The 15299-nt window shown below is 37.2% G+C and overlaps 1 protein-coding gene across 1 annotated transcript; it reads left to right on the top strand.

Moving 5' to 3' along the window:
* Positions 1-2293: 2293 nt before the first annotated feature.
* On the top strand, positions 2294-7723 carry LOC308682145 (uncharacterized protein; the record flags this gene model as incomplete). The annotated part of the gene is made up of 5 exons (XM_081351635.1): positions 2294-4290; positions 4818-5297; positions 6210-6375; positions 7144-7424; positions 7694-7723. Exons 2-5 carry the CDS (start codon positions 5085-5087, stop codon positions 7721-7723), a joined length of 690 nt encoding a protein of 229 aa, XP_081207761.1. The 5' UTR covers positions 2294-4290; positions 4818-5084.
* Between the last annotated feature and the right edge of the window lie 7576 nt (positions 7724-15299).

A 15299-nucleotide genomic window follows, 5' to 3' on the forward strand; every position in this document is an offset into this window, starting at 1 on the left:
ACACCAGCTTACTGGTGGAGAGGAGACAGTGATGAAGCATCAGTATATGGAGATGATTAGGAGGCCATGATGGACAGAGGCCAAGGGGCAAATTTGGCCATGATGATGGGGTTACACCCCTACTCTTTTTCGAAGGACATCCTGGGATTTTTAATGACCACAGAGAGTCAGGACCTTGGTTTAACGTCTCATCCGAAGGACGATGCTCTTTGACAGTATAGTGTCCCCATCACTGTACGGGGCGTTAGGACCCACACAGACCACAGGGGAAGCGCCCCCTGCTGGCCTCACTGACACCTCTTCCAGCATCATTATACACAGTCATACTATAAGCTCTGACTTTTAGCCATTATATTCTTTCGAAGGACAAAAACATGAACTTTAAAACCATTGGCTTGACATCATCAGGTCAGCTGTCACTTTATTTTTGCGCAAAAAGTTCTGAATATCTTGGCACAGCCCCTGCGACGGCTCTGCTCGTAGTGTTAGAGAATGTTACTGCTGCTTCTGTTAAATCACATTTGAGTCTGGCTAACAGCTGGAGTCTCTGAAGAGATTTGATTTGTCTTCTGCCAGTCATCGTCCTCAAATGCTTGTTTAGCATCTCATTCATAAAGACTAACACAGAAAACATGTCTATGTAATCAACTCATTGGCTATATTAACATCTTAATTGCACTGAATTGCTCAGCAGGGAGAACAAACCTAGCTATTAATTATTTAATGGCTCTTTAACTGTGAGCTAGATGTTCTGTGACAAATATAATTTAGTTTAAGTGTCTGGCTTGTCATCTATGTCCGCAACAATTTGTTTGATGTCATATTGCGTTTGAGCATAACATTTCCAATAATTTATCCGAGATGAAAACAAACAGGCAGCAGGAATGTTAATCTGAACTTAATGTCTCACTTTCAGAAGCGATCAGTTATCAGGATGTGAGGAAACATTTTTCCCTCTGTCTGAAATGGCTCTGCAAGTCTTTGATCTCATGACCTTGAGGGAAGTGATGCTCAGAACAAAACAATTCTTCACAGATGTAGCATTACATCAGTATTCCTGTGCTACTGTCTGTGTTGAATAGAATAGACTTCCACGACTGGCCTACATGGAAGGCTGAGAGTGAACTGCACCTGGAATTCTTTCCACAATCAAAGATAGATTTATAATTTCTTTACAATTTGAAAAATATTTAAGAATGTATGAGTAATATCACACTCGTAGCCGTGCGATATTGCTCTATATCCGCAGGTTTGGCCGTAGGCAATCACCGTTGGGTCCTCAGGCAGTGAATCTCACTGACTCTGCAGCTGCACAACTCTTCTGAGAGTAACATGCTTTTCATTTGGAGTTTTCCTTGTCATTTTTTCCTTTTTCTGTGGACGTAACTATTGTTTTTTTACCGTATGCAAATGCTGAATATACAGATATTCAATACTATACTATATTTTACATAATTGCAAAACTAGTTTACTTTGTTACAATATAATTTTTTTCTTTTTTCTCATGCTCTGGATGCTGTTCTCCATTTTCTATGTAGTGTCTAATGAATGATCTGTAATGTTTATATATTGACTGATGTGTGTATAATCTGAAAGCATTGTTTGATTTGAGCACAGATAATATGGTTTTGAGGCGATCAGTCAGAGGTTCTCTAAATGTAGTTTTTGAAGATTTGGTTTTGTGTTTTTGAGAAAGTTTTAGAGAAATGTGTTTTAGCAATTCAGTAAAACTGTAATTTACATTCATGATTTGTTTCAACTGTAGGGCTCAATTGGGTTTAGAATTCATTCATTCACAACAGCAGGGTTAAATATCACGGTGAGGAATGTGTTACGGAAGCTCATGTGTAAGTGTTTTTTTTATTTTATTTATTATTTATTTTTTACCTCATTGTACATAAGTCTAACCCTAACTCACCGGAATCATTCTCCCCACAGGCTTTTATGAGAAGAAAAATTGCACGCATTTCATCTCCATATGCTGAGAGTTGTGGCTAATTGTGATCTAATTGCCTTATATCAGAGGTCGGGAACCTATGGCTCGCGAGCCACATCTGGCTCTTTGGCAAAAATCATGTGGCTCGCGAGGTCTCTAACCCTTTACCAACAAACCATCGATGAAAAACAATTAAAACACATCAACAGAGATCGGCTCTCTGCAGAAAAAGCAACCAATTACAATTCCCTTGTTGTAGTACAGCCTACTGAAGTTAATGAAAAGTTTATGATAATAATAATATTAAAGTTGTACCGGCAAAAGTGCGTGTTCAGTGCTGTTCGCGAGTGTCCAACCCAGTCTCACGGCAGTTCGTGACATAGTCACGAAATTTAATCTATTGATTCGTGTTCGTGGACACGATTTTCCCCATTTTTTCGTGTCACTCAGCACGACTTTCAATCTAATGTATTTCAATGGGACGTATTTTTCGTGCCTGCACCACGTTTTTCTTTCGAGAGCACAGTATTGTTTTTTTTCTCAATTGTTATTCATTTTGCAAACTTTAAGAGCTACATTACTCAATATTTAATCAATAGATTTTAATCCTCGTTTTTATTGCTTTATATTCGGTAGGCTACTCAACATTAATCTATTTATTCGTGTCCAAGGGCACAAATATCCTTATTTTTTTCGTGTCACTCAGCACGACATTCAATGTATTTCAATGGGACGTATTTTTCGTGCTTGCACGTCTTTCTTTCGAGAACACACTATTTTTTTTCTCAAATGTTTGGCTATTCCTTTTGCAAAATTTAAGGGCTACATTGCTCAACATTTAATCAGGAGATTTTAATCCTCGTTGTATTGTAGCCTATTCGGTAGGCTACTCAACACGAATTTATTCGTGTCCAAAGGCATTTCATTTTTTTCGTGTCACTCAGCACGACTTTCAATCTAATGTATTTCAATGGGGCGTATTTTTCGTGCTTGCACCACGTTTTTCTTTCGAGAGTTGTTTTTTCTCAATTGGTATTCATTTTGCCAACTTTAAGGGCTACATTACACAACATTTAATCAGGAGATTTTAATCCTTGTTTTTATTGCTTTATATTCGGTATAGGCTACTCAACATGAATCTATTTATTAGTGTCCATGGGCTCAAATTTTCTTCTTTTTTTCGTGTCATTCAGCACGACTTTCAATCCAATGTATTTCAATGGGACGTATTTTTCGTGCCTGCACCACGTTTTTTTTTCGAGAGCACCGTATTGTTTTTTCTCAATTGTTATTAATTTTGCAGACTTTAAGGGCTACATTACACAACATTTAATCAGGTGATTTTAATCCTCGTTTTTATTGCTTTATATTCGGTATAGGCTACTCAACATGAATCTATTGATTCGTGTTCATAGGCACGAATTTCCTTCTTTTTTTCGTGTCACTCAGCACGACTTTCAATCTAATGTATTTCAATGGGACGTATTTTTCGTGCCTGCACCACGTTTTTTTTCGAGAGCACGGTAGGCTATTGTTTTTTCTCAATTGTTATTAATTTTGCAGACTTTAAGGGCTACATTACTCAACATTTAATCAGGTGATTTCAATCCTCGTTTTTATTACTTTATATTCGGTATAGGCTACTCAACACAAATTGATTCGTGTCCATGGGCACGAATTTCCTTCCTTTTTTCGTGTCACTCAGCACGACTTTCAATCTAATGTATTTCAATGGGACGTCTTTTTCGTGCCTGCACCACGTTTTTCTTTCGAAACACAGTATTGTTATTTTTATTTTTTTTTGTGATTCATTTAGAAAACTTTAGGGGCTACTTTGCCCATCATTTAATCAGGAGATTTTAATCCTTGTTTTATTGCTTTTTAAATTATAATCGGTAGGCTACTCAACATTGTAAACCATCGTCAGTGCTTCCTTACATTAAAAAAATATGTATATTATTCCTGAATGCGAGTGCAAAGTTGAGTTACGGCTATTGCTTCTAAATATTCCTGTTTCTTTGCTGAAAAATACCGGTTTTCCATCGGTTTGGCGTGTCAAATCTAACAGTAACTACATTTCCCACGAGCCTTATCGACCGTTACTATGGATGACGACAGATAAAACTGAGGACCCGCCACCGATTCTCTTTTAATGATATCCTCATCTTTTTTCAACACACACGCGAAAGTGTGCTTGATAATTCAACAATACTATGTGTTATGGCCATCAGTTTTATTTGTTTCCAGTATTACCCATGATCATCAGCTTCCGTTGCTATGGAGACGGAGCCAGCCCGCCCTGTAATTGGGTGATTTCTTCAGTGATTTCTCATTGCGCTCAAACCACTTTCCAGGTAAGTTGCTAGGCTCATTCGTACGTAACGATCACGTTTTGCTATAAATAATTGATGCATTTGCCATATTAGATTCACATGATTTACACGTTAGGGCAACGAATTAAAGCCCGTCCAAGGTTTGCTCATTATCAGAAAAAAATCCTGTGAAATTAGGCTTGCTAAATGGATAGCCAACTTCAACATGCTAACTCTAACGTTAGTTATCTAAAATATGTAATTTTCTCTCGATCATCGTGGTTCACCCACAGTGTCACTGTAATGTGTCAGTAATAACAATATTATCACTTGGTCTAAACTTATACTGCACATAACGCTGCCTTTTAATCTGGGATGTCGAACCCCAGGCACATGTTACGCGCGCGCGCCTTTAAAAAAAAATTACGCGCACAGGAAATAGGAGCAACGTGAATCTGTATTTATTTATTTTAAGTATTTATAAGAAAATGGGAATCACTCACTATTAGGGTCATTAATAGGGTACATAAACACTACATAATCAACATTTTCTGTTGTTCTCCATGCAGATCCTGTCAAACACATCACCTGTCCGAACCTATAGCCACACCTGATTTCAAAACCCAAAGGCACTTTTAAGAGCCAACCTCAATCTCTTCTTTATTTTCTATATCTCACATTCTCTCTGTTCTCAATATCTATATTTCTCTCTCCATCTATCTCACAGTCTTTATCTATTGCTCGTTCTTTTCTCTCTGTCTGTCTTTGTCTACTTGTCTCTTATCCATCTTTGTCTGTCTGTCTGTCTGTCTGTCTGTCTGTATCTGACTGTTATAATGCCGGGGGGGTCTACAAAAAAGAACTGCCCTTTTTGTCAGGGCATTTTATTTTGTGCACAAAAGGTCTGTTCACACTGTAAAAAGGAGCAACCTCAGAAGCAGCGCCTCAAGAAGAAGCTTCAGAGGTTTGATGAGAAGCGAGATGAATGGGTGGTTGGTCGTAAGAAAAACCACAACATTGCATCCATCAAGGATGAAGCCAATATCCTGGTACGTACAATTTCATACATGACATTAAACTTTCCAGATCATCTAGGAAGTACATTCAGTGGTACCATTTGTTATTAAGTGAGCATGCCAGCGCAAGGTCAGAAAGACAGTATTTTTTGCCAATATAGATAAAGTTAAATTATTTTTTTCTAATGATACTTTGTCCTCCCTGTGTCATCAGAACTAATTTAAAAGTACAATTTAACTATCAAATTTGAAGGTAGATGTAATTGTGATTTTTAGTTTTTATTTTAGTGGTAGGCTAATACCCTAAAGTAAACACATCTTCACCATAACACATCACAGACCTTAATGATCTACCAGAGCAAAATTTGAACACACAGCAAATATAATTGATACTCAGGAATTCTTGAGTTCATAACAAATACAGGCATGTATTGTGACAGAATTGCAATATAATAATCAAACTTTCTTATCGAGTGGATGAGAAATAACAAATGAACTGCATTCATACTGTACTACTCAAAACAACAATGTGCACGTGTCTACTGTAAATATGTGCAGCATTCACCCATTTGGTCATGTTATCACTAAGGTTCTGCCTTTTTAAAATAAATCTTTAGATTGTCATTGTCCAGTTGCACAATGGCTACATAATCTTATCAACGTAGGTGCAAAACCCAAGCTCCTAATATTACAAAAAGTTATATTTTAACCTTATTTTCTATATATATTTGTTTTTTTTGCTTCTACTGTATGAGCCTTCCTGTTTGCACATACTTGGTTTTACAAAAGCAAAACTCACTATTAGGTTAAAAATCCTGAATGGCAGTAACCTGGATGCTGTCATTAATAATGTTATATTTTCTTAATAATTAATATTCCTAGTTATTTTTTATGTTGTTTTTCTATTTCATTAAACAGCAAAAATACACAATGTTGTCATTGCAGCTTGAGAAACTCCATGCCATTGGATACAAGCCAGTTCTGCTTCTTGGAAAGGAGACCAAAAAAAAAGAAATGAAGTGTGAAATATTAACCCCTCGCTGCACCCTCTCCGCCTATGCCCAGGACTACCTTCAGAAGATAGGTTCATTTTATGAATACCTTTGTGAAGGTGAGATGCATGCACTGTATCTTAAAGTCACAGTTCACAATTTGTGTTGAGAGCGCAAAAGATTTTATTATCTTAAAGGAGATTTAACATTGAGCTTAATTTTTTGTAAATCACAAAAATCTGGACATACTAATTGAACACATGAAATTCGCAAAGACACGTTTTGGTTACTGGGTCAATGAATTAAATGATAATATATATATATATATATATATATATATATATATATATATATATATATATATATATATATAATATATATATATATATATATATATATATATATATATATATATATATATATATATATATATTCAATAAAACAATATCAAGGACGGCGCTAAAATGTAGAGCATTACCAGAAATAACACAAAGAAAAAGAAAACAATCAAATGTTGGCTGGATACACCAAAAACTTACACTGCTACTAACTTTGAGGCATAACCCAGACTGTAAACAAACATTATACTTGTCATTTTTTGAATAGATATTATGAGCAGTTTGGGTTTTATTTTCCCGACTTAAAGATATATTGTATTGGTTATAGTCATTGGAAATCAATCAAATATATTGCAGATATCTAATACATCCAGTTGACACTCAATAGTTCTCCTGCAATCAAAAGTGCCTTCAAATCTGGTTGGGCAAAATTTGGACTAGGCCTATATGATTCAAACAGATTAAAACTTAAAACAGGTACAGATCAAGCTTATGGTTAACCTCTATGTTTTAAATAAGCAAAACACAACACTTGTTTAACTTGCACAGGTTGGACCCAGGATTCCAGTGGCAATGATGATCAGCTGATTACGCTGCATCTCACACCCTGTGACCCATTGGAGAACAAGCAACCGGAAGAAGGTGAGCAGGCGAGCCCCGTGGAGGGGCAGGTGGATCAGGCGAGCCCCGTGGAGGGGCAGGTGGAGCAGGCGAGCCCCGTGGAGGGGCAGGTGGAGCAGGCGAGCCCCGTGGAGGGGCAGGTGGAGCAGGCGAGCCCCGTGGAGGGGCAGGTGGAGCAGGCGAGCCCCGTGGAGGGGCAGGTGGAGCAGGCGAGCCCCGTGGAGGGGCAGGTGGAGCAGGCGAGCCCCGTGGAGGGGCAGGTGGAGCAGGCGAGCCCCGTGGAGGGGCAGGTGGAGCAGACGAGCCCCGTAATTAGAACAAATTTAAAGAGTTACAGTTTATATTTGTAAAGGCCTAAAGTGTTTGACCAATGGGTTACCTTGAATTTACTTGACTTCCAGTTTATTTCCCCCATAGAGCTTGATGCAGGTTAGGGCTCTTTTCAGCATCGACATTGCAATGTGTGCATGTGAAATAGTCACAATGCAGGATGCATGATGTCAAGTAGGGGAAATGAACTCAAACACACCATGCTATAACTTTTTTGCTGGTTGATAAATTAAAACTCACAAGGTTCTCATTTTCCATGGATAATCTGCTAGAAAAGTTGATCTGATATTACATAATTAGATGGTCTATCCGATTCTGTACTAGGGCTTTTGGAAGGAATTTTGTGAGTCTATTATAAATCTAAAAGTAAAAAAAAATGCTACTAATCGAATGCTGAAATTACTTGGCCAAAATTAAAGATTAAAGATATTAGGATAATTTGAATATTCAAAATAATTGGGAATGTCAGTGTCCCATGCACACTAAACTTGAAGGCAACATATCTCAATTTATCAGATTGCTATGAAATTTGATGAGCACATTTCATGCTCACAACCACACCACCATTTTCCCACCCCTTGCGTTCCTTGATCAAGTCAGCGAAGGATCAGCTCTTGTTGAAACAAATTAGGATTATCACAAACAGGATGGACATAAGCGAGAAAGTGAAACACGTGGAGTAAATGGAGCAACCTTAATTCAATCGCAATAAGACTACATGTACTTTACACCTATTAATACATGTACTGCCACACTTGTGCGACGTTGTGGTCTTTCAGTATTTTAAATAATAAGTTAAAGATTTATTTGGTATATGAGTAATTTTCTTTCTCCAAACCCATTGCTGTCTTCACAGGGTCAGCCAGGGGCACAGTTGCAAGTCGCAAAAAGAAAAAGTCAGGTATGTAAATAATGTTTGTTGGGTAATTATTGGTGGTTCTGATAACTGTTACCATAGCTCATTAGTCAAGCAGATTCTCTTAAAGGGTTAGTTCACCCAAAAATGAAAATTCTGTCAGTAATTACTCTCCCTCATGTTGTTCCAACATTCATGTTTACCTCGAAGCTAATACTCCCGCTAGCATACAATAGCCACATTAGCAGTTAGCTGCTGTTTGTTACACACAGTAGAGCAATAAAAACACAGTCTTAAGGCCTGTTCACACCAAGGATGATAACTATAAAGATAACGATAAAGATATAATTCTAAAAATCGTTCTCCATATTAAAGAATAACAGAGTTCACACCACAACTATAACGATAAAGATATGAGGAACGATATCATAGGGATCACTTTCAGAACGATTTTTTTCCAGCTGTCGAACGATAAAACACTGACAGCCAATCAGAATCCATTCTAATTTAAAGGTCTCGCGCATTTAAAATGGATCTGGATCATCCGGGCGCGCGCGTGCTTAGAATAAAAAGTCCGTTATCGGTCGCTGGTGTGGACACATATATAGTTATCTTTATCGTTATCTTTATAGTTATCGTGCTTGGTGTGAACGGGCCTTTACCGTTTCAATTGCAGGCAAGTCTCTGATTGTTGAAAATGGCCCCTTTTTCCCGAGCTTCGATGCCAACTTCGCCTGATATTGCCCCAAATTTGTGAAGGATTCCGGCGTAAAATGTTTAGTTAGCACAGACACCAAACGTTAAGCCAGTGGGAAGGGTTGTAGGAACCGCGTCATTAAAAATGAATTTAATCCACTGGTCCCTGATAGCTAGGTCCGTTCTTGGTAGAGAAAACACATTTACATGTTGATTCTGGCAGTCAACAACAGAGCAACTCACGTGTGCACTACGTTTCTGCATCTTTCGCGACTGAATTGAATATGAGGGGGTAAGGGGCAGGGCAGGCTTCCCGCGGCATAGGTCTGCGGTGTCCATATATGGTATATCCTGCCCCGTCATGACGTCAAGTCGGGGCTGAAATTAAAATCTCGTATTTGAGTGCGCGTGCACGCTTGCTGGTTGATGAATCCTGGGGTAAACAAACGCTTCACTTTTAAATATCGGCTTCCCGGCCAGTGTATAATCGTTAGGCAATCATAACATACATTGATTCTCGTGGAAAAGTGAAAATTACAGGTTATGACTCCTTTAAGATTGAGCAACTGGAGTCACTTGGACTATATTAACAATCTCTTTAATACATTTTCTGGGCCAGCAAGTTTCAATCCCTTAGTAGCCTATGGAAATGTGATCCAGCTCTCAGATTTAATCAAAAATATCTTAATTTGTGATCCGAAGATGAACGAAGGTCTTACGGGGTTGGAAGAACAACATGAGGGTGAGTAATTACTGACAGAATTTTCATATTTGGGTGAACTAACCCTTTAAGTAAATAAATGAATTACGCAAATAGAATTTAAAGGGGACCTATTATGCTAATTTCCAGTTCTATATTTTTGTTCTGATAGTCCACTAGAGTAGCTTTGCATTATCCTTAAAAAAAAATCCTTATTTATCTTGAACTGGTCCTTTATGCAGACCCTGTCTGAAACGAGTCGTTTTAGATGGAGTATTCTATAAGCCTACTATGATTACTATTCTAATGAGCCTCAGCCTGCATGTCATGTAAAATGTGGAGCCAAATATAAACAGCGTGTTTGCAGACACATTAACTGAAATAGAGGATGGTCTTTTTCCATATTTCAGGGGTCTCTACTCTCTAGACACACCAGGGAGTCAGGGACACATATTTATGTTGAAAAGACATTACAAAGTGCATTTTGTCTAATTAATGTAAATGTGTTTTTTTGTTTTTTGTTTTTTCTCACAGGGGGACCAAGGCATATGCCGGAAAGGAAAAGGTCACAAAAGAGTAAGTGCATTGCATGTAAATGCAATGATTGATACTTTGCTATACATTGCAACTTTTACCCCGGTTTATTTGCTATAGTTCCATTGCTTTTTTTTAACTACTTAAAACAGACAATTAGTCAAAATTTTATTTATTTATTTAATCATTTAGCAAAAGCTTTTATCCAAAGCGACTTAGCGACCCGCAACAGGGCAACAATATGTAAATGTCTTGACCAGTCCAGCTAGTCCAGCGTAGCACACATAACCATGATTATTCATAATAGATATAGAATAGTAATAATAATAATAATAATAATAATAGTAGTACATAATAGTAATAGTGAGATTAGTACAATTGACAACCTATAAAATCCAACAGGCTTAATTAGTCTAATTTGACCAAAATGCATTGTAGTAGTAGAAGCAGCAGCAGTGGAGTATTCTCAGTTGTGAGCTGTGGCTTAGCAGTAGTATGGTTATTCAAGCAAGCATACCACATTGGAAATTAGTGATTTGGTTCCATGGTACATGTTTTGATTAGTGATAAACATCACTTGTTGTCATCCTTGCAAGTCTGCTCCCTACTTAAAGGGATACTCCACTTTTTTTGGAAATAGGCTCATTTTACAACTCCCCCATAGTTGTACAGTCAAAATACAGTAATATGTAGCAGCGCCTGAAAATGGTCGACCCTAGTCTACCGAGCTGGGGACTATTTTCAGGCGCTGCGTCATATCATTACGTCTGCTGGACTCATGGTACGGCAGCAAAGTTTCTTGATTATTACGCAGGAATGAGAGTATAGTTCCTAGCCATATCAGCCTAGAAAATCACAAAGTGATTCATAGTTGTAAGTCTTCATAGTTGTGTTTATTTTGTTCCTAAACTAACTAATAAGTATTTGAAACGTGTTTTTGTTCACAGATTGCTCCTACCACACTCGCCTAGAGGCTTTCCCCATCAGGAGTGTAGTAAGAGAAAGAGTGAGAAAGGTTAGACAGTCATAAAGGAACTGCAGAGTGTAGGCAGTATGCAGAGTGCAATATAGGATTTAGAAACTTCCTTGTGAGTTGGCAAATACATATTACAGTATACATACCATAATTGTTAGGTAGATGCTTTTTATGTGTTTGGTCTTTTTTGAATTACAGTTTAGAAAGGAGTGTCTACTGAAAATAATGACCCATTGTATCAATGAAACTCAGTGCCTATAACCAGACATAATAGCCTTATGCTAAGAATGGAATTATTTATTTATTTTTCTTGATAGGGCAAAGCAGAAATGTTGGTTGACTGGGAGCCCTGTCCAGTATGGTAAGTATTTCTCTGTTCTTCTGCTTTATGAATTAGAGATAGGGGGGTTGGCTACAATACTTTTTCTATTAATCCGTTCTGTTTCAGATTAAACAAGCATTATAACAAGTGTAAAGCACACATCATTACAGAACTATAACAGTTTCATTTTCCATCTATGAAGGACCACCACCATTAATGCATGCATGAAGGTGGTGGTCCTTCATAGATGGAAAATTAAACTGTTATTCCCTAAAAATTCCCTTCTGTTTTTAGTGGTGAGCAGTGGGCCCAGTCCTGGCAGCCAAAGGATTCTCTCCGAAATAATGAAAATAAATAAAATGTATGTTTTGAACTCCATTTTGGTTTCAGCGTATTTATTCAATTGTTTCTGTTTTGCATTTGAAGTCGTATCTCATCTTTCTGTAGTAATGAAAAGGTGAAAATCTCCAAGAATGTGACCTGGAGTTTAATCTCGAGAGGGCTGTACTAGAAATGTACTTAATCCAACTGAATTTTCTTCTTCAGATGTTATTCAAAAGCATGTTTTCATATTTCATGATTATACATTGCACTTTTATTTTATTACAGTTGACGCGTAACTTGATTTCATGTTCTGTTGTCTGTGCTTTTCAAAGTTCACTTAACCTCACTGTGCACTGTTAAGAAATACAGCCTTATGGCTTGTTTGACATGAAGCTTAAATATGAAGTTCAACAAATAAGACTGACCTTCTTTATACTCACTCATTACTTTATATCTTTTACATTCTCTCTCACTCTCTTCTACTCCAAACTCATCAGCTGACTGGGCGTTTTACGTCTTAAACCAAATGTATTTTCTTCTCAACCCTCTTGAGCCAATCGTGTCATAGGTCCCTCCGCTGTGCTCATCAGGAGAAGAGCTCCACATTCATCCAGATCTCAGCATTGCTACTCACCCCTTCACCACCACCAGTGTCGGCTCCATGTAGGGGATATCCCTCTTCATATCATGCATTTCTCTACAGTACACCTTTAAAAGAACGATGTTTCGATGTGTTCCAATTGCCAAAGACTATATAGTTTCTACTTGTCATGCACCTTGTCAATAAATTTGTTTGATCACCCTTTAAGCCTCTTGTGAGTAATAAAGCAATACATAAGCATTTGGTGTATTTTCACTTATATTTTTGTGAAAGACCACAAATACACTATGATAACACTTGCAAAAGATGATAATTTTTGTTTTTACTTTTCCATACATCAAATTCAAAACAATATGATGATGTGGTTGAGACAAAAGAAACAACCTTCATTGAGTATATTTATATGTGGAATTTGTTTAACTTTACAAGTGGATTCTTTTTAAATGAAAATGTAGCCTATATATAATTTAATCAGGGCCTTCAAGTTTTATAAAAAAATTGGAGTGAGGTTACATTTGTTTGGGGAGGAGCCCCTCAAATATTTGAAACAGTGACCCCTCGGCCCCAAGTTTTTGCTTGCAGTTCAGTTTTATCTATTGTTCATAATTGACCAGCACAAACAAATTATAACAATTGGTAAATCTGATGAAAAAAACATGCATATTTAATCCAAATAAAATAAATGGTTTTATATATTTCAAAAGATAAAGCATAGAACTGTGCGGAGCCGCTTGTTGGCTGAAGTACCAGTTCCATCTGTCACACTTTGATCTCTCTCACACACGTGATCTCTCTCTCTCTCTCTCTCTCTCTCTCTCTCTCTCTCTCTCTCTCTCTCTCTCTCTCTCTCTCTCTCTCACACACACACACACACACTGATTTAATTATAAAGATACATGGATCACCATGATTTTAGCTTCTAGAATAGAACAGTTTTTGTCACTAGTTAAAAGACAAATATTGATTTATTGTGAAGGTCTTGATCTGGACAGTATATCGCACATTTTGTCTCCTAATGCTGACATATTTATACACAGCAGTTTATTACATTCATCAGGGCAGGGGGCAAAACAAACACGTGGAGGCCATAATTAAATAATAATAATAAAAAATTAAAGGTCGCTCTTTGAAGGACTAAACTCCCGCCGACAAACTCGAATTCATTTCTACTGTAGGCTACAGCCTATAGCCTACCAGCTAAAACCACAGATGTTAAATCCTGGCGATTTTGTTTCACCCTGATCATCTAAATGCAGCATAATGTATGTTTTGGCTGTATAATGTATGTTTCTTGATATATATAATAGTAAAGACACATTTTTATAACCCTGGTCGGGAAACCAGAAGAACTACAAGTATGGTGGCTGATTTGTACACTTTGTAAGAAGTTCTATGGCGCGTCTCTTGTGGGAATTGTAGTTTATAAATAGCGTACATTGGAGATGGCCCTGATGGTTGTCCTACAACTACAATATCAGTTAAATATACTTAATGACCTGAGATCCTAGCGATTTTTTTTATTTTGATCATTACTATCACTATATACACAAACTGTAGTTTTTTTAGGAGCCATGTAGAATCTCAAAAACAAACACACTCTACAATACACACTGGTGAGATAGGCTACATGCAAACCAATACTACAAAAACTAATGCGGTAATACGCAAGCGATGTTGGTTGTGGTTCTCTCCTTCAAAAACGTTTTCACATGATGAACACAACAAAAATTCAAAAATTCAAAAATTCAAACACAACAAAAATTTTTTTTTTTTCATTCCTTAATACAAAACAATACACCAAATAACACCAATAAAGATGATTCTGCTCCAGCATCCCATCTTTGGTCCTAACCAGTCATTGGGGGTAAAATCCCCTGGGACGCATGAAATGAAATGTGCAGGCAGACTTCTTCCAATCCATCGTGTCCTACAAAATTAGAAGCACTGGTAATGCATCCTTTTTATAAAATGGAAGCATATATCTGTATGTGAGGCAATTTGATGCATTTCTTTTCATTAAAGTAGTATAGTGCAACAGCCACCATACATGTACAGTATGTGTAGTCACAGCACAGAGTACAGCACTCAAAAGTTACAGTAGAGAGCAGTCTGACCCCTACTGTACCTTTTTTCCTCCCTGAAGTTTCTGATACAGTTTTTCTTGATTGTTTACACACATTTTCTGAAAGCATGCCTCATATTCTCAGAACTCTACACACAAATCAAAAAACACACACACAATGGGCAAAACCCCTCAATTCTCCTGCAAAATGAAACTTTACATTCAAAACAATGTTATTTCTTCTCAAAATGGTATTTTGTTTTCAAATGACACACACAAACCATCATATGAATAGACATTTATAAGAACCAGTTGAACACTGATGTGTTCAGTGTAAAACACTATGATGAATGGAAAACACTTCTTCTCCATCCATCATAATGACTTAGGTATTTTCTTGTTCAGTGTTACACTTACTACAGACAGTACATACATAAATGTTGTAAAATATCTGAGAATATTGTTTTTATACTCAGAACACACAAATACACGGTAACAAATACATTTTATTGTTCCCACAAAAACAATGTACACAGTGTACATCCCAACCAATTAAAAAGTTGTACATAGAGTTGTCTACATACAAAACAACAGAAGAATTGCCTGTGTACATTTACAGTAAAAAATGTTGGCATCCATTGCCCCATTGAAGAGCTGACCTGTTGCTCTTTTATGCTAAAGCT

Source organism: Scardinius erythrophthalmus (assembly GCF_964197995.2).
Source record: "Scardinius erythrophthalmus genome assembly, chromosome: 21".
NCBI lineage: Eukaryota > Metazoa > Chordata > Actinopteri > Cypriniformes > Leuciscidae > Scardinius > Scardinius erythrophthalmus.